This window comes from Haemaphysalis longicornis, unplaced genomic scaffold, assembly GCF_048455015.1.
Source record: "Haemaphysalis longicornis isolate Haplotype H1 unplaced genomic scaffold, Haemaphysalis longicornis Haplotype H1 scaffold_6, whole genome shotgun sequence".
Taxonomy (NCBI): Eukaryota; Metazoa; Arthropoda; class Arachnida; order Ixodida; family Ixodidae; genus Haemaphysalis; species Haemaphysalis longicornis.
In genome coordinates, this window is record NW_027526407.1 from 199,956,933 (window position 1) to 199,977,901 (window position 20,969).

Genomic DNA, 20,969 nt, shown 5'->3' on the forward strand with positions numbered 1-20,969 from the left:
TCCGTTCACTCACTGTGGAACGCGGCTACTTCAAGACGAAGAGCACGCTGAGAGAGTGAGAAAGGAATTTTGTGCAGAGGGAGAAACGACAGCTTCCAGTGGAGTGCCGTCATGTCGCTTCATACTTCCTCGTTCTTCAGCGCATTCCCCCCTTGAGCCTACCCCGGTCAAAGAAAAGAAAAATACGGCGGTGCCGGCGGCGCGCTGCAATTATTGCCCGTTGGCAGCGTGCTCACTCCGGCGACTTGGGCGGTATCGCAGAGCGGCAGGAAAATAACAGTCGGCGGCGGAGGCGCACAGATCAAGCTGCCACCCACCCGGTTACGCAACTAGCGGCTAGTGGAGTTGCACGCCCCGTTTCCATCTGTCCTTCGTGGCCGACGCTCAGGTAAATCTGTGAGTTCGTTGGGGCCTTCCTTTCTTTCGTTTCACCATGTTTCGATGTAATTTGTCACTCTGGCTTCACGAAGTCGTACCATGGTTTCTTGGTGTTGACCGTCCTGCGTACGGTCTTGCGGCTTCCTTGGAATATAGGCTTTGATTAGTCTCAAGAAAGCGATATCCCTGTGGTTGAGGTTAATACAGATGACACTTACGCAGTCACCCACCGCGGTGGCTCAGTGGCTAAGGCGTTGCGCTGCTGAGCACGAGGTCGCGGGTTCGATTCCCGTCTGCGGCGGCCGCTTTTCTGATGGAGGCGAAAAGCAAAAGCGCCCGTGTGTACGATATTTCGGCGCACGCTAAAGATCCCCAGGTGGTCAAAATTAATCCGGAGCCCTCCCCTACGGTGCGCCTCATCGCCTGCGTTGCGTCGGCGTGTTAAACCCTACAATCAACCCACCAACACTCACGCAGTTTCGATTCACTCCGCCTGTTTCAGCTGCTTCGAAGACAAGGCTGTCAGTGTTGTCAGCGCTTTCGTAAAAGAATTTACAGTGGGCACTGTTAACGTTGCTGTAGACATTTTAGAGATCATCGTTTTTGAAGCCCGTCATCATGCGAGTAGCTCTTGCTCGAGCTGCTTCGTCTGTCTCACGTCGCCATCTTGGCATAGAACCACCGCCTTAACACCGTGACGTAGCGCCCTTTGGTCTCTCCACTTATTTTGCAGTTGTATGTGCTGATTTGTCAATCATGCACCGAGAGGTTTGTATAACATAAACATCCCCATATGTCAGTATAATGCGGCACAGGACGCCTCCATGATAATTCACAAATTGTTTTCCGTGTTTTACGTCCGAGCACGTTTTTCGTGGACGAAGGGGGTAACTTTGTTGACAGACGATAGCCTTCATTGTATCCATTTATTTCGAGGCCAGGAAAAAAATACAGAGAAATGAAAAAATAAAGCCAGAACCCGTGCCTACCCCTGTATAACTGGTAAATGTGATACAGTCATTGCACATCGATTGATATAAAATATGTCTACAAAGCGTATGTGAATATAAAACTGAAAAAGCGAGCATAGTTTTACTTTCTTCGGTGTTCCCTGAATGCTAAGTTTTTTTTTTGTATATCTGAATGTATTTTTCTTTAGTGTTGTTTTTTGTTGTAACTTGGATAATGGCAACGAACTAATAAAAGTCCGCATTTTGGACCTGTTCACCGTTTATGCTCAGAACCTATTTAGACTTTATGCCATTTTTGTTTGGTGGCTTTATGGTAAGGCAATGTTATGTACTCTGTCTTGAGAGCGTGATACAGTTAAATCTGGATGTAACGAACCTCCATATAACGAATTCCTGGATTTAACGAAGGTTTTTAATTCCCCTTGCCATCCCCATTGAAGCCCATGTTTTTTTTTTACCTCTATGTAACGAAGGCATTGCGGTGGTTAGTCTTGATGTAACAAAGTCGCTAAGCGGAGCACTCATTGTTGCTGCACTTTTACTGAAAATGGACTGGAGAAATCCACAAATTTAGCGCATACTAGCCCTAACGTAAGAATCCAGCAGCTACAAAAACGTCTAAAATCGCCTAAAAACCAAATTTCTCATGATGATGATGATGATTAACAGAGCGGCTAGCCCCATACGTGGCTAATGTCGCAGCGTCTTCTTGCTTTGCTTATGTAACGTGAACACGACATCGGGTAGAAAGAGTAACTACATTTCTTTTTTTTTTGTCACGCACATCACAAACTACCGTGTATTTCTGTGTTTCCACGTGGGAGTGAGGTGCCGGTTCGAGAAAAGTTTTGAAAAGCTAGGCCTGCCTTCCGCCATGTATTTGATTGGTTGTAGGGTTTAGCGCGCTGACGCAACGCAGGCGATGAGGCGCGCCGTAGTGGGGGGCTCAGGATTAATTTTGTCCACCTGGGGATCTTTAACGTGCGCCGAAATCTCGTACAAACGGGTGCTTTTGCTTTTCACCTCCATCAGAAAAGCGGCCGCCGCGGCCGGGAATCGAACCCGCGACATCGCGCTCCGCAGCGCAACGTAGCCTCTGAGCCATCGCGGCGGGTCTGCCGCCATGTAGACGCGCGTCTCTACTGCTATGTGTGGTATGGATTCGTGGGTGATGAGTTGTGCTGCCAGGAAACAAAATGTTCTGTCTTTTCAAGACAACCTCGCAATCTTGAATGCGATCTACGCAGATGAGAAAGAAGATTGTCGCCGCCCTGTACAGCATCCAAGCCATCACCCTCACAATTTTCGCGGCTGTTGGCTGCCATGGCAAATATCTGTGCTACACGGTCGTTTCAATGGCCTTCGAAAGGTCTTCGGAAGGAATACATGAGGAGCAGTTGTGGAGGAGAGTCCAATTGTCAATTGAAAGTTACCGTGTAGCACAGGCATTAGTCTACTTTTTGATGTTCTAGGTAGGCATGCCGCAAGGTCCTGAAGGGAAAAAGAGGACCGTGCCGACTGGCTGCCAGGGCCTCCAAAAAAACTTAATCGACTGAAGTGGCACATTCCGGTGCCGGAAGAGAGTTCGGCAGTACGCACTTTATGAGGTTCTCAATGTGGCTGTTAATCGTAGACCACCAGACGTCATTTTTGCTTAGCACGGCCTTGGTCGATGTCAGAGTGGTCCATGCAACCCCGATTACATTGTGGCGATAGCAGCGTAATTTAAGCAAGCAGTGGTGCACTTATGCCTTTGAGAATGGAACTCCTTTCTTCGAACGTTTTGTGTGTATACGCTAACAAAACAGTGTGTTCTGTTTCGCTCTTTTTCACTCCCCATTATGAGATTACCCACATTCCCAGCCGTAGCCCGTGTCGTAGTCAATGTGAGTACTACGTGCATTCAGTTTTTATTTTTTGTTGCGTGAGCTACATTGGCCGAGGTCGAGCAGTTTCGCGTGGCTCCGGGAGAGCCGTGCTGCGCATGCGCGAGGAGCAGTGACGTCACACGGCGCACGGAACGTTGCTCGCTGCCCGGCGTCTCTCACACACCCACACGCGCAGCGTCCTCGCCGACCTCCATTCCGCGCGTGGCGGCCAGGCAAACTTGATGATCATGTGAGGGGTGGTAGGGTGTGGAACCGATGGCTCGTGCGTAGCAGCAACACCAGCTCAGCTCTGGGGCGATTGGTGACCCTGCGCCGGATCCACTTGATAAATATACATGTGTCACATAATGCGAATACTGTGTGTGTGTCATTGAAGCAGCTGTAAGCATGATAATCGAGCTAATCCTAGACAGCCAGGAAAGCTAAGAAATACCAACTGAACCTTATCTCACGCTACATATATCCTGGCATAGCCGAGCTAAGCCACTGCTAATATCTTTTGCGCGCCAAATGTCAACAGTAGGCAGCGCTGGGACACGCGTGCAGTGACCCGAGGATATCATATCTATCTTCGATTTGTCGCTCTCTCGGCCGGGTGTTCAGATAAGCCCGTAATTTGCGAACTTCCATTCTCTCTACCGTCAGTGCCGTGTGAGGCGGTGTCCCACCAGTTTCCAGCACGTTCCGGCGAAGGATTGCCGTTTTGCGCCAACGAAAGTAAACCTCATCTTTTCAACCACAGGTCGTACTTCACAGCTAAGGTGTATACCGCTACGGTTCTGTGTATTTTCTGGTCCCTCAACAAGAGCGGTGTGCGGCCTCTTTTCGAAGCAGAACTTGCGCCATAGACAGCCTTGGCTCCCTCGATTCTACTTTCTGACTGTAGAGATCTTCTGGGGTCGGCATGATATTTAAAACGGCAAATGATTTCGATTGTGCCAGCGCAGTCCTAGCATGCTGGGATGTTCGTTTTCCTCGCGTAAAGACCTCGGGACTTGGGCCCCAGCAATGCACTCTCTCTGACCGCTAGTGGCAAGCAGTTTCTTGCACTAGCTTCAGTGGCAATCTCAAGAGCCTATCAGGAAAGCATTTTCATCAGGAAATTTTCATCAGGAAGCATTTTCATCAGAAAAGAGCCTATCAGGAAAGCATTTTCATCAAGAGCCCATCAGGAAAGCATGCTACTAAACTAACGTGATCAAGTCGTCTGTGCCCGCGACGAACTATGACCATAAATTCGGGTGCGGGTACAATACTGAACCAGTTTAATTAGCCCGTACACTGTTTTTTAGAGCGAAAGTTTGTATGGAACAGTTCCGTGCATTTTTGTTCTACGTGTGCCAAAACGCTCCGCAGCAATCACAACATCCGTTAAGCAGAAAACAGCTGTAACTCTTGTTTTGTCAAAACTTTCCGAAAGCATTTATGTGACAAATGGCCGCTAAGACGACGGTATTATTACGGTGTGCAGCATTTGCGTTGCATTATTTGGTCGTTCACACTAAAGCTGCAGATTCTCTTACATTGGCTCCCACGGATAGAAAAGGGCAGCCCCATGATTTCCTGGAAAATAAAGCTCTAGTGCTTGCAAGTTGCATTAGCAATCGCAGGGCCACAATCAATATCCTTACCAAACAGTGTTAAAAATAGATAGGCGTGCATTTTTTAACCATGCGTGTAATATGTATTTTGCACAGCTTCGCTGGTCAGCTAGTAATTGTTTCGTTAGGATACCATAACCCTGAAAGGCAGGCTAGTTGGTGACAATTCATAGCTGTAACTTGAACGCACAAAAAACCGACGACTGAACGAATATAAGAAGACCAGCGCAGAATAACAACTGAAATTTTATTCACCACTCAAGACATATATACCCTCCTTGGCACACACCCGCGCATCATAACATGTGTACGTATCACGTCATACACACAAACACAAGAAAAAAAACACTTTACCTTTTGCATTATCTCATGACGTCTAACAACTTAATTTCCTTATCGGACAGGGCTACTTAATTTCCTTATCGGAAAGGGAGCGTGCATAAGTAAACCGTCAGTAGCCCTGTCCGATAAGGAAATTAAGGTGTTAGACGACATGAGATAATGCAAAGGGTAAAGTGCTTTTTTGTTTTTTTGCTTGTGTTTGTGTGTATGACGTGATACGTACACATGTGATTATGCGCGGGGGTTCGCAATGTGAATTTGGGGCATTTTCACGATGTAAATTTTGGCACAGAAAATATGTTGGCGTTTGTCCTTTGGATTCGCTTTTTGTCGCTTGAATTTCATTACTCCGCGAAATTGTCAACAAAGCACTGGCTTTAAAGGGCCACGAAGAATGGTTTACGGTCAAATCACGTGAACCCTAAAAAAGAAGCATCAGGGTATAAAAGCGCGTCATGTGATATAAGTTTGGTTACAATTATAATTTAGTTAAGAGAATTGATGAGGTGTGAGGCTATATTAACCTAACTTCTTCCGCAGAAAATTCGAGCACATTTGCCCAGAGCCGTAGCCACTTTTTTTTTTGGGGGGGGGGGGGGGGGGTGGGGGTGTAATTGGAAGGGAGAAGATTTGCCGAAATAAGCCCTAAGTCTGGCTCCCATCGTCCCTGCACTCACCTATAGCTTTCTTTAAAAGACGACGCATATAAAGCGATAACATCACTTTGGCGTTCAAAACAAGTCCTTAATGCGGGTTTTCCGTGTGAAGAATATTCCGGCAATACGAGAATTCTTCGTACGAAATTCCCTATGACGAATTGGCATTCCTCACCAGTTTACGTGTGACGAGTGGACTTGTGACGAGTGGGCCTGACCCCTTCCAGTGATGTCTTTGCAGCTCCAGCAAAGCTGTGCGGAACAAGTAAATGCATGTACGTTCCGACTACAAGCAGAAGCTTCGGGCCAGAATGTCCTGTAGGAGAACACATTTCACACGCCCCTTGAGTGGCTCCGCACCTAGTAGTAGGTAAGGAGGGTCGTTAAAAAAGAACCCAGGCATAGCTAATCCGTCGATGGACAAGCTAGGTCTCGAATTCGTTTAAAGAGCAAACTACGTTTTTCAGGAAAGATGCCAGAGATAGAATTTGAAGGGTAAAGGCTTCCAGGGGTGACTGACTTAGATCTTTCTTTGAGGTGTCCACGTGCGTTCGCGCTGAAGAAACCCCAACAGAATGACCCCCCGCTCCTTCTTGACGGCAAGGTTGCAATGGACATTCTGGAAAGTTTTGATGATCATGATTTTCAGAGAGAAAAAATAACCAAGCATGAATGAAGCTACGGGGCGGAGGTAGGAAGAGCAGGAGGGGAGCAGGGTTGGGGGGGGGGGGGGGGGTAATGCTTGATGCTGCACCTTAGGAGGGGGGGGGGGGGTGCCCCTCTTGCACCCCCTGCCAACGCCCATGCAGTCGGAGGGGACGTTGGGCTAACAAAGCTTGCAGCCCTATTCCCGCAGTCCTTGAGGACTTTAATAGGGCCAAAGGCGTGAAAAAAGTAGAATATAGTTCTTCTAGATGAGAAAGATGATGCCAAGAGCTTAAAGGAGCCATGAAGACAAAATACAAGTTGGGTTTATTAGAAAGACTGCTTAGTCCCGATAACAATGATACCAATATCATCGCAACCTTCGAACAAATAACGAAGATATTAAAGAAAACGTGTGAAGCCATGGCGACCCCCTAGCCAATTTCCCGCAACTTTTCTATGACGTCACGGAACCTTGTTTGTGCGATTGGCGGCCGCCTAACTGACCTGTCGTGACGACACATGACTGGACGTCTGTGATGGGGCCTCTAATTCCATTTGACCGCATCACTTGAATTCTAACCTGTAGTTAATGCACTGAAAATTATATTTTATTGTTGGCCCGTATGACGTCATTCTTGCTCATAACACGTCACTGTGGCGCAAAATTTGAAAGTTTTTAAATACTTCTTGCTTTTTTTGCCTTAAAAAACATCTTTTGTGGCTCTAATGAAGCTGAGTGAGATACTGAATCCTAGTTCTTTCAAATTGAACGAAGTTGTATTTTCTCTTCATGGCTCCTTTAAACATCAGACAACCATCAGCTTGCTCTGGGTCACCTACAAATTATTTACAAAGGCAACTCTCAATCGCATAAGTGTGCCTTTAGATGTCCCACAGCCATGGGCTTTAGAAAAAGTTTTCCAACTTTACACCATATTCACGCTATCAACCTGGTAACCGAAAAATGTTCGGAATATAACACACCGTTGTACATGGCACTTAAAGATTATGAAAAAGCATTTGACTTAGTGCCCAATTCCGCAGTAATAAAGGCATTACGTGACCGACAGGCCATACATTCCGCTCTCTAAAGATATATGCGACAGATGCACGGGAACGAAGCGGCTCGTTCAATGAACTTGCAATATTTCTATACAAAAGAGTGTCCGGCAAGGGACGCAATATCCCCGCAATTATTTACAGCATGTCTGGAAGGTGTGTACAGGAAGCTTAAGTGGAGAAAAACCGGGGTGCAAATCAATGGGGAATATTTTAGTCATATGAGGTTGGCAGACGACGTTGTCTTGTTCAGTCAAAGCGGGCGGAAATTGCAGCGCATATGCTTTGCCAAAAGAACTTCTTGCTGGGGTAGCTGGTGAATAGTTGCCATGATTTGAAGCGCAACAAAAAACACGGACAAAAAAACAAAGTAGACGAGGCAGGCCCTATCGCCTGTCTCGTCTACTTCGTCCGTGCTTTTTGTTGCGCTTGAAATCATATTTTGCCAGTTCGTCTAAAAAATTATGACGTTACGCTTAAAATTAAACACGAAAAAATTGAAGGACATCTTCAGTCTGCATGCCAAGAAACGTAACTTCAAGGTAGGTAACGAAGTCTTGAAAACGGGAAGCGGTTACGTCCATTTCGGGCAAGCCATAGCAGCTGATCCCAACCATGAAAAGGGAATTACACGCAGAATAAGCGTGCGGTAGGCTGATTTTGGTAAGAATTTTGATATTTTCACTAATAACCTTCCCCTCTCACTCAAAAAGCTGGTATTAATTAAATGTATTCTTCAAGTAATGACGCACGGGGCAGAAATTCGGGGTCTCACTAAACGACTTGAAAGTAAACTTAGATCGGCCCAACGTGCTACGGAAAGGAGGATGCTGGGGGTAACGCTGAGGTATAGGCAAACAGCCGCGTGGGGTAGGGAAGAGACTAGGGTGGGGGACATTCTAGCCCAAATTAGGCGAAGAAAGTTAGCATCGGCGGGTCACGTCATGCAAATGAGAGGCAGTAGGTGGACCATCCATTTTACAGAGCGACTGACGATACAGCGTAAACGCAATAGGGGTCGGCCAAGGACTCGATGGACGAATGGGATACGACAATTTGGGAGGAAAGCATGGACTGAGCTAGCACTCGATAGTCGTGGCTGGAGATCTTTCTTAGGGAGAACCTTTCTTCCTGCAGTCTGGACACCACCATGATGGTGATGACGATGACATTGTCACGTGACAACGCAGAGATTGTGTACGCAAAAAGACTGGGCATGTGCTCCACCGGAGCACATACCCAGATAGGGAGAGATTGGCCACATGGATATGCGGGTATGCTCCGTGTAAGTTTCTCGGGAAGCTGGCCAACGTCTGTGACATATATATATATATATATATATATATATATATATATATATATATATATATATATATATATATATATATATATATATATATATATATATATATATATATATATATATATATATATATATATATATATATATATATATATATATATATATATATATATATATATAATGACGGTAATTGACAGGGTGGACGCAACAAAATAACTTTGCCGGAACGCGCTTTTTTCCCCATTCTCCATGCTCGATCAATATGGCGTTTTCTTCAGTAAGCGGGATTCGGAGCACAACAACGCGGATATGGCGGATGCACATCACATGCATTATTTGTAGGCGCAAAACTTTCGCTACCCTTTCTCTCACGACGCTGCGTGCAAAAAGATGTCATAACTGGCAAATCTTTTTTTCGTTGCGCAGGAGCCCGCTATCAAGGACACTCTCAAGGATACAGAACAGACGAGCCCAAACAAATACGTCCACGATGTCAGCGACCAACAAATTTCAAAAGAAGTACTCGGAACGAGATGGTTCCTCCTGCTACATCGATCCTGATGCCTTGCAGCAATCAAAGACGCCGGGATACCAGCACAAGCTCGCTGCCCTAAGCCACGTCCACTTCAAAGTACCTGCGAGTGAGCGGAACCAGTACCTAGACGTGGGCTGCGGTACGGGCGGGTTCACAAGGGACGCCCTTCTCGACCACGTCCGTCCCTGCCGCCGAATCGTGGCCGTGGACAGGTCGGAGACGCTGATCAAGTACGCTCAAGAGCACGCCAGTCATCCGGACATCAGCTACGAGCTCGCTGACATCGAGGTGGGCGATCCGCAGCCGCTGTTGGCCAAGTATGGAGCGTTCAGCCGCGTCTACTCTTTCCTCGCCCTACAATGCGTCCGTGACCTGAAGGCGGCTTACCGGAACATGTTCCACTTGCTGGAGGACGGCGGAGAGTGCGCGATCGTGTCGCTCACTGGATCCACCATCACGGACGTCATGTACCAGCTGAGCAATATGGAGCAGTGGAAACACTATGTCCCGGTGAGATTAGCGCTCGATAACATATCGTTCATTGCTATAGCACTGAAAGAAAAAAACTATTTTAATGGTGGTCGGTAGGAAGAAAAAAAATAACAAAAGCGTATTTCAACGTAGCAGTAGTAGTAATAGAGAACTTCACTAAGTCCTAGAGTAAGAGTGGTTCTCTAGCGCAGAAATACAAGCGATAACCGGACGGCCCTATTCCTTGAGGACAAAAGATGTGGGCGTCTAAGTGGTCGCAGGTGACCACACGTCCTCCCACAGCTTAGAAAAGGGATAGACTAATTTATTCTACGATTGTATCGAGCGCAGGTAATATGCTGGTGGCACTGGTTGAAAAAACTGCGTTTGAATTTTTATGTTGTCATAATTGTCCTTAATGACACTCGGAAACCACACGGCCTCCCAGTCAATCATGCACAGGAGGTGAATGAGATATATTGATAATAAAACTACACGAGTTGAGCGTTTATTATGATGCAGAAAGCTCAAAAGCTTGCGTGCAACTGGCGAAGAGGTCTACTGGTGTTGTGGGCATCGTCATGTTCCCGTACGCCAAGGGGCGCCTAAACGGCTGCGGTGTCGGCAGTGAGGCCGAGGATGCACCGCGCGGGGTGCCCTGGCTTGCTGGTGTCTTTTATCAAAACCCTCTCAGATGGTGCTACGGTGAAAAGCGAAAGTGCACCAAGCGAACCGATATATCATATAGCCATGATATACGCAAGCAAGCCACTACATGGTGGTGTTGCACACTTATGGAACCTAACGTACCGCGAAAAACATTCCTGCCTGGTCGCTTCGTTTAGTTCGTAGTGGTGGACAATTTGTCGATTTTTTTTCACAACCCCCCTCCCCCCCCCGGCTTTTTTAATGCACACTGATATCGTCCAAACTTAGGAGCCTTCGCCTATACGCCTCTTGTGGCATCAACCAAATCTATACTAGAAGTAGTACCAGCCTAAAAAACACGCAGTGGTTAGAGTGCCGTCCGACGACACTCGATTATATTTAACACCAAGTGTCGGTCGTTGTATTCTTGATCCCCTGAGCTTCTTGATCCCAAGTATGGTAGATAGAGACCGTCTTCTTCCTCGGTTGTTTTTCTTCTTTCCATTAAACTATAATTTTTATGGCTTAGGTTATTTTCGGTGTTTTAAATGGTTATTTTGCGTGCGTTCGGTCATGTTATATATGTTACGTTTAGGTTAGGTTGCCTAGCTTTACGTTACCTAGAGCGATGTAGTGCCAGACGCTGCAATTAAGTCACGAAACCCCGGTGGACGTCAATATAGCGGAGTTCTTATAATACTTTCGGACGGCACTCTAGACACGGCCTGAAAATATCTGGAGGCCCTAGTCTGGCAGCCGTCAAATCTTGATCCATTTCTTGACAAAAAACTTGGAGTGATAGAAAATTCTCTCACATGCTCTGTGTCCTTTCTTTCCGGCAAGTACGATTCAGGATTACTATTAGTGAAAGATTTCTCTGAGCAAATTTCTTTTTACGATTTCCAGCCAATGCCACATATAAATCAGAATGCTCCAAAATAGCTTGATGGCGCAGAAGGGTGCACAGCTAGGCATTAAAAAGTTCGCAAGATACAGTTCATCAAAACCAAAATATTAGTAGTGCAAGGGGTATAGTCTACCAGCCATTAGTTGGTTGACTATACCCCTTGGAACCAGCCAGTAGTTGGTTGACGAGGTTTATAAGCAGGGGTAGAAGCTACGCTCCGAGTGTTCAAATGATGTCGAACTTGCTGTTGTTCCTTCGAGTGTAGCACATGCCCATTCAGAGCATCAGCCAATAATCAGTGGATAGAGAAAAAAATTCTTATCTAATTATGGAAAAAAAACTGAAAATTGAACCTAGAGTAATAAATTCCAATTGTATGAGAATCGACTCCAATTTGCGTTGAAGCGCTGGAGGGCACAGAAAACATGCCGGCGGTGGCGGCAGAACCTGGTTACAGAAGCCTCGAATGATAAAAGAGCCGTCACTGATAAGGTTATCCCCAGACTACGAAGCGGCACCTCAAGGAGCTGATGGCTCAGTCTTGAAAATCATTGACCCGTCAAAAGATTCGTCCTAATAACAGTACTGCCCAGAGCTATTTGCACCAGACGAAACCTGCGCAGATAATAATACGTATGCCTGGGGTTAAAGAGGTACAGCGAAGGCCCGTAATAGCCTCCAGGCCGCGTGAAGGGCCCCATTCAGATTTCCAGGACAATTTTAGGTGGCAGAAATTGCTAACATGCACCAAGTGCCTTCTGTCCTGCTTCGTCTACTGATGATGATAATAACTTTATTTCGCCCAAAACCTGGTGAAATGAGGAAGGGGAAGTGGGAGCCTTTCTGAATTCCTCCCCCTCAGATTGTGGCCTGCAGCCCTTGGGCGCGCTGCATCGTCGGCCAGTTGGAAGACCTTGGTTTGTATTTCGGGGTCGCAGCTAAGCAAAACAGGTTCTCCCACAGCTCCGCACTGGTGATTCGTAAGCATGCTCGTAGAGTTGGTGGCTGGGCATCGCAAGCCCAAATCATGTGAGTGAGTGTGGCTCGCTGGGTGCACCACTTGCATTGATCATTGTAAAGGTCGGGATAAATTTGGCTCAATACTGCATGATTGGGGAATGCATTAGCCTGCAGCTGACGCCAGGCTACAGATTGACGTCTGTTGAGCGTGGGATGCGCTGCAGGATATTTCTGGCGCTCCATGCAATGGTGTTGAGTGATCTCCCGGTAGGTCACCAGCCGGTCCCTAGCCCCCTGGTCCAAGGCAGCAGCGTCGTCAGCTCCACAACGGCTAAAACCATCGTGAGGGACTCTAAAACAGCTCTCCGGAATCACAAAATTGGCAGTATCTTAAAGGAGCCATGAAGAGAAAATACAACTTCGTTTAATTTTAAAGAACTAGGATTCAGTATCTCACTCAGCTCCATTACAGCCACAAAACATGTTTTTTAACGAAAAAAAGCAAGAAGTATTTAAAAACTTTCAAATTTTGAGCCACAGTGACGGATTATGAGCAAGAATGACGTCATACGGGCCAACAATAAAACATAATTTTCAGTGCGTTAACTGCACGTTAGCACACAAGTGATGCGGTCAAATGAAACTAGAGGCCCCATTACAGACGTCCAGTCATGTGTCGTCGCGACAGGTCAGTTAGGCGGCCGCCAATCGCACAAACAAGGTTCCGTGACGTCATAGAAAAGTTGCGGGAAATTGGCTAGGGGGTCGCGACTGCTTCACACGTTTTCTTTAACATCTCCGTTATTTGTTCGAAGATTGCGATGATATTGGTATTATTGTTATCGGTACTAAGCAGTCTTTCTAATAAACACAACTTGTATTTTGTCTTCATGGCTCCTTTAATACCGTCCTACGCATTTTACGCTCCGTCCTAGCCGCTCGTATGCGCAACGTGCAAGTAATCTGGACACCGGCCAATGCATCTCTCCCAGGCAACGAGCTAGCACATGAGGCGTCCCGAGGTTCCAGCCCTGGGATGTCCCTTGACGACGCTTCTTCTACTGCTACCAGCGTGCGCGCACACCCCTACGGTGTCTGGATTGGACATAATCATGTGGCACTGCTCCATGGTGTGGCGCATACACCGATGGGCTGACGACGCTATGGAAGCTGCTCGTTAGGTTTTCTTTTGTAGATACGCCTTCACAGCAAAGCTGTATACCTCTGCCCACCAGAGGTTTCATCGCCATTGGCAAAAACAACCACCGTGCGCAAAAGCTCCAAGGCGCCAAGGCATAAGACGCCGAGCGCATGAGTCTGGCTAATCAGGCATACATCATAGAGCTCAGAATTCATTTAAGGAAACCACAAAAACAAGCATCGGAACCGCATGATGGATGATAAGGCGCATGTAAACAATGAAACACCCCAACATGTGTTTCTGGTAAAGATTATATTTGCAGATTATATTCGATGGCTAGGCAGCGCTGGTGTCACTAGATGGAGCAGTTCTTGCTCAAGACGCCGAGCGCATGTGTCAGGCTAGGCAGGACCCAGCATTTGCCGCATCTCTGTACACACTTCTGCTGATGATGTGCGGTTACACGCATTATCTTTGATTCGCATTCGGAACGACGTACATCGCGCGCAGCCGCAGAGCAGGGAGGCCAAGTAAGCCTACCAGAGCTGACCGACTAAAACGCAAAAACAATAAAATGGCGGCACCGATGAGCCGTCACAGTTCAAATAAGTGTCACGTAATGCGAACTGATCCAATCATCATGGCGGCGGCACTGAACAATAGGAGAAAAGGGTGCCGATACTCAGTACCCTGATCTATAGTGACACTAGTGACTAGCCGAGCGCCACTGACAAGCCCTCCTAGACTACGAGAAACATTTAATACCCCCTCCATCACCACTTCTAGTGGTTTACAACAGCTTTTGCTGGGCATCCACTATCGCAGGGCGGGATATGGCAACCAATTTTTTTTCTGCACTGTCATTAGTGACTATTTAAATGCAAAAGAAGAAATGCGACACGTTATCAGACATAAGAAGGTCAACACTTAGTGCAGACTATGGTGAAAAAGTAGACTCAAAGGTGCTTAAAGGGACATAGAAAAGCCTTTTGTAAATGCTACAAAAGGCCTGTATTGTCGCGTAGCACCAGTATAGCGATGCAATGCCGTCGGAATTATTGATCTACATTCAGTACTAGCTGCGCCAGAAGCAATTAAATGCACCTCTTCCCCCTTTCCGATCGATTCCTCCTCCCTCTCTGCTTCTTTCAAAGCAGCTGGAAACACTGGGAATAGCCATGTGAAATCGTGACGCTCGACTTCCGTTCTGCGCTAGCTACATTCCTGCGCCTAGGCACGCGTCAACCGCTGCGGACCCGCCTTTGCCATTGCACAGCCTGCAATCGTCCGTATCTCGCCTCATTTTGACGCCACTCCAGTCGCTCGCTTTGCAGACAACGACGCGGCACGGATAACTTATCTTTATCCAGATACAGAGGACGCGGAGTGCTCGTATCGGAACGTCGCTGAAGAAATCCGGTACTCCACGCCTATTTGGGATCGCGCAGGATGCAGGAAGATCAGCCGGAAGCCAATGGCAGTGACGTCGCCGGCGGCCGACCTTGCCGGCGATTTGGCGAATCAGGGGGCGCCTCGCCGTTGCGTCAGCTGCGATCGGCTCGCCGCGGCGTCGCGCTCATCGGTTGAAAAAGGCTATCTTCAAAAATTGTTTGCAAATTATCCGTACAACGTATGGGGCTCACACTTGGCTCAAAAATACCCCGTTATATGTTCTACCACCTGAATGCATTTGATTGCCACCTTCACAAAGCTTTTCTGGGTCCCTTTAAAGGCGCTATTTGCGATTATAGACGATAGCACATCGACCATTCACAATGACGGGCTCAAAAAGCACCAAATAAAATTTCTCTTATTGGCATATTAAATGATTGACGTTTTTCAGGATCCACGAGAGCTCTACTCGGAGCGCTTCCTGTTCTGCCAACCTACCGTGCAAGAGAAGGTGATAAGCAGCGAGAAAGATGCCGTTCTTGCTGCCGGACTTGAACTGGTGTCGTGTTCCGTGTACGACAGCATGTGGACGCTACCTGACATCGACGCCTGGATGGGTATGCATTTACCATACCTCTTGTCACTAAATTATTACCAGGTTAAGCGCAAATAATTAAGCGTTCATCTTGTAAGGTAAGACACGAGTGACGGCTTTTATCACCAGGTAGCATGCCTTAAAGACCGATCGTTGCATATATCCTCATGCAGCGGAAGTCCTGACTGGACACGCTTTGGGAGTTGCTACCGATTTTGTCGAATGTTTTTTTCGGTTGACACATTTTCGGCCGCGCATACATGACGTAAAATCACCACCGCAACCAAATAGCATCGGAGGAGTAATTTGAACGTTTCTCTAGGCCCCGAAGCAGCCCTACAGCAGATATGTCTGATCTTGGCCTCTTCGGAACTCAAAATACTCATTGCATGAAAAGTTTTTGATACTTCGCGAATTCTCCGCACGCGTCCTTTTTACCGATACAGAAATAAATGGCCCAGCCTTCTGTTTGCTTCCTTTCGGATCAGAAGTTCTCATTGAATGGATGACGAGCTCAAAACAACGACACACAAAGAGAAGGCAACGGACATGTACACAGCGCTAATTCAGCGCTGTGTCTCGTGTGTCGTCGTTTTGCGCTGGTCATCCCTTTAGTGATGTACCAACTCGCCCAATCTTCGTTAAGAAGTTATCAAACTGCCCCCAATCTCTCGTTCAAGTAGACTTAACATCAAGTTAATGTGGCATAAGCATCACGTGATAGGGCACAGAACTGGTGATGATATAATACGTGCTACGCGGAAGGAATGGCTGACGTACACTTCCCAGCTAGCTGCTGTGATGTCAACCGTCACGTGAGGTTTCATTTCACACGACGAAGGACTTTGCGAACTAAGCCCGTTGTAGCCGCCATTGTGATAGCGTGATTACCGGAACGAGACAGGACGAACTTCCAAGACAGGAGATGCCACAGAGCTATATAAATGACCATCAGTCTGCTCTATTTTGCATAAAAATCGTTTGCAAAGAGGCCGTTGTAGTTCAAGTGGTATCTTAGAGGTGGCTGATAAGAAACACCCTCATTGCAAAGCGTGAGAATAATGAAGTTCCAAGCTTGACAAAGCAAGTTGAATTGGCATTGGTGAAAACATACGGGGTTAGCGACATTCGCACCAGCTACCAGATGCCTAGTATAGACCCTGTGCAAAAAGGCGGGCGACACTGAACACTCAGTGGTGGCAACACTGGCGGTTCGGTTAACGAGCTTTTCACGTAGAGTTTCTCACTAACTCACCTAGAGGGGAATCTGGCGCTAGCGTCAACGTCATTCGGCGAAGGCGCTCTACGCCTTCATGAGTGCCGCCATAGTGTGTAGTTCGGCCGGAACAACTTTGTGGCTACGCAAATTGAGTTCTTGTTTAAAAAATTTAAAAAAAGTCGTTTCGGTGAAGGCGAATTCGAGCTCGAGCGCGTGCTTCGCTCTGCCCCCCCCCCCCCTGTGGTACACTTTCACGCGCGGGTCCCGAGTGCCGCGAGTTTAACGCCGAACATTCAGGCAAGAGAGTTGCGTCGGTGCAGCCAAAAATTCAAGATTGCAGGCGTGTTTCGCTTTGCTTGTTTTGACATTTCGACGACAGTAGATTGGGAATGCGAACAGCTATTTTATTCTCCGTTTTGGTATTGGAGCTATTTTTTTATTTACTAACCAATTTTAATGAAACTGCACAGCATTATAAAGTTTTCTGTACTCTTGTCAAATTTGCAATAAAATTTCTTGCTAGTTGATTATTTCTGGGGCGTAATTAACGATTAATTGCTATTATTTTGGGGCACAATTACAAAATAACTACTCCATAAAGTTTGGCTATTACCGCATGGCTAGGCTGAAAAATGGCTAAAGAATACAGGATTGAAAGAACTTCTTCATTTAGGTATTTTTGGCCATTTGACAACACACTGAACTTCACTCTCTCGCGCCCTGCCAGAAATACCTCCCAAGTGGCGTCAATTGAACACAATAATAATTTTCAAAAGCCTCAATTTTAAGATTTTGTTTCCTACATTGTATTCTCCACACAGTCAGGTATCAGAAGCAAAAAAAAATACAGTTGTACGTGCTTTGGGTGCCGAGATAACTGAGAGCAAAATGCTAACTTCGCATTGCAAAGAAAGTGCCGTTTCACCATCGAATTCTGCGCGAACTGAGCTGTAGAGTGTCTTTTGAGATATGGTGTCTTTTGCAGACAGAAAAATGGCCGTTGATGCCAAAAATGCCATTTTTCAGGAAACGACTTTTTCACCGTTTTTTGGCCCCAAAGAGCCATATGCCCCCTTAAAGGGGCACTGACACAAAATTTTGAAGGCGAGATAACTTCGGAGATAGATTGGTGGGAACACATATACATCATCTGCAAAATATCAGCGGCGAATACGGCCTAGAACATATTTAAAATCAATTTTAAAGTGTGCGAAACGCAACCGAGCAGCCAGCAGACGACCAGGCGCAATCGACATCCCGATGATATTGTATAAATAAACAACATCCAAACACGTCACGAGTTTGTGACGCTTCCGCACTGCCGGCGTTTTTCGCCGGCTCGCCCGGCTCGCCGCTTCAATCGGAGGGCCGGAGGGCGGAGCTTCTGCTCTCGAGAACGAACGACCCGATCGTTGGCGGCGGAGGCGCCGTGATTTCGTCAGCTAATCGGTTAGCTGGCCGCGACCAAAGTTCTACAGCGATTCCAGGCACTCTGTTTCTATTACTGTGTATTACCATTGGATGCGAAAACGCGCCGGAGGCACGAAAAGCCCACTGAGCTAGCCGCACGGTCGCTGTGCAGGCGGCGGCCACGGCCGCGAAGTGGCCCAGGCCGGCGCAGGTAGCTCGAGTGATAGCTTGTTACCGCTGCACGAAATTGTCCCCAAGTCCCGACCATGGTGGCTTACATGAGAAAGGAGTTAATGATGCGATGACGGGTTGCATTAAAAATTGTCATCTGCACCGCTTACGAGAGCGGCACTCGAATATCCGCCGCAGTGCTAAGCCGAACACATATGTAGGCGGACCTGTAGGCAGACCGGCCGGCTGCTCCCAGCGCGCGTCTTGCCACCCACCGTCTCGAGAGTCGCGCGTCGTTCTTTAGTCGCGGTAGCATTTGTACTCGCGGCGCCTGCGTCACATCCACGGTCGCTTTTTAATTAAGCGCCTCACGAGATCAGTACGTAGGGGCATTCGCAGAAACTGCCGTCGATGCGGATTCGACAGTGCTACGGCGGCTCTGCTCTGTGATATCCCTCCGACGGTCACGTGGTCAGCTTTGTTCACACAAAATCCATCGTTTCGCGGCACTCGCTGAAACCGAAACTGCGACTGGCCGCATTGAAAATGCCTCTAATTAAACAATCGTCGCACGCTGAAGCAAATGAGGTTTCTACAGGTTATAAGTAGGTCACTAGCTACTTATCGCAACAAAAAAAAACAAGATGCAAAATTTTTGTGTCAGGGCCCCTTTAAGAAAAGTTACAGGCCACAAACCGGGCGATCAAAAAATCTGCTGGTTATAAAACCTCCTCATGCGCCCCTAACATCAGGAATTAAAGGCCGTTTGACCCAATCAAAACGTGCCAGTAATTAAAATGTTTGCAAGACTGCAGAGTTGACGAGCCAATCGCGGTGTTTTCGAAAAACAAGCACGACGAACGCACGTGAACAAATTAAACGTGACAGTAAACACTGGCCGCGTACCAATTTGATTCGCCTCAAATGAAAGGCAATACTGATTCTGCGCGCCTACTACGTTACTCTTCCTTCCAACCCCTCTCTGCCATCACTCACGCTCTACTCTCTCTCTCCCCTCAATACCTTCAAAACGTCTAGAGGGTGTTGCTCACCCCCATCGCCGATCCCCCCCCCCCCTTGTCGCCGCCACAGCCAACTACCCCTCCTCCTTCTTCCCTGCTCCTTCTCTTCCCTCGTGTCTTTCCACCATCCCCTTCATCGGCGTTCTCCCTCTCCTTCTTTCCCATCCCCAACTTTTCTTCAAACTTCATCCCTCCCGTCTTCTCGTCCCTCTACCACTCTTTCCCTCACCCAGAACCCTCCTGTTATCGCCATTTCTTCTCCCTTCCTACTGGCCTCTCCTGCTACACAGCTCGCCCCGTGCCCTCTCCCTCTTCTCATTCTTGTTGCTTTCTCCTTCTGTTTCATCCTTCATCCCCATCTTCATTGCATTTGCCCCCGTCTCTCTCTGTCACCTCTCCTATCAACCCCTTCTTACTGCACTACTCTTCTCCTCCCTCTCATATCCATTTCGCCTGCCACAAACCAGCCTTAATTTCATTGCGAAACGTGTTGCCTTGATGCAAGTCACATGCCGAGGTGGTTAAATGGACTAACCAGCACCAGCCTCCCCTCATACGCAAATCATCCTACTCAACTTTGACACCGCTTTATTTATTTTAATTGGAGGCCTTTTTCAGGCCCAAGCAGGTGTATATACAGTAGTTTTAATACGTATTTACTGACAGATCAACATCTCCAACACGGGTTGAAAAAGGCTAGCAGTACAGCACTGACAAAAGTGGCAGCAATTCATTTCCAGTAAATAATCACGCTAAACAATTAAACTAGAAATTCAAAATGAAACTGTAATTGGCGTGCATTCCTCCTACCTTTATGCAGATACCTACGTGCCCGCCTTCAAACTGGAAGCAAAGATCACTGAGGAGAAACGAAGTACCTTCCGGCAGGACTGCAGGGCCCTGCTAGAGGCGAAAACGACCATGACCCCTGACGGATGTGCCATGAGGCACGGCTTTGTAGTTGTGCACGCCCAAAAACCAACTCACAATTGACCCATGTTTCCACCTGTTAATGACCACATCAAGCGTGTACGATGCATTCAAAAGTTCTGGTATAGGCCACGACCACGTTTTTCAGTGTAATGCTTCAAGAAGCAATGACGTTGGAAAGTAAGGTTACAGCTATTGTTACTTTGATCCAATAAACGAATGATTGTAATAGATAAATAGCTCAAAGTGACTACCTTTGTCCCCCTGACCCCTCCTGGCATAAAGGGGTTCCACCTTCTAATAGGGAATACTGCTGAGCATTATGAAATTTCAAGTGAGGTGTCTTCTCCAGGTGGTGCGGTAGCCCTTGGCCTTGTAGGAGGTACTTTACCGTTAAACATTCCCCCACACGAAGAAATCAGTGAATATACTGAGCAGCTGGAGTCCCACTGGCCGACAGCCAAACCGATAACCTGTGACATGAACTACAGAGTGATGTGTAGTTCAAGTTATCTGTAGTGGAACTGACTTGTGTTTGAATTAACAGGCTTTTTTATACATAAACTTCAATATAGTTTGAATTGGCCAAATTAGTTTGACTCTCCAAAAATTTGAAAAACTGAATATCAAATAAACGAGCTTTCACTGCAGCTCAAACTTCACCATGCATGAGACATCCAAAAAGCCACAGCTAGACACTGAAGTGACTGGTTATTAATCA

The 20,969-nt window shown here is 47.1% G+C and overlaps 1 protein-coding gene across 1 annotated transcript; it reads left to right on the forward strand.

Moving 5' to 3' along the window:
- Positions 1-275: 275 nt before the first annotated feature.
- On the forward strand, positions 276-20,345 carry LOC144142158 (uncharacterized). The gene is made up of 4 exons (XM_077673543.1): positions 276-388; positions 9,274-9,892; positions 15,353-15,518; positions 20,139-20,345. The coding sequence occupies exons 2-4, from the start codon at positions 9,338-9,340 to the stop codon at positions 20,309-20,311; spliced, it is 894 nt and encodes a 297-aa protein (XP_077529669.1). The 5' UTR covers positions 276-388; positions 9,274-9,337; the 3' UTR covers positions 20,312-20,345.
- The last annotated feature ends 624 nt before the right edge of the window (positions 20,346-20,969 follow it).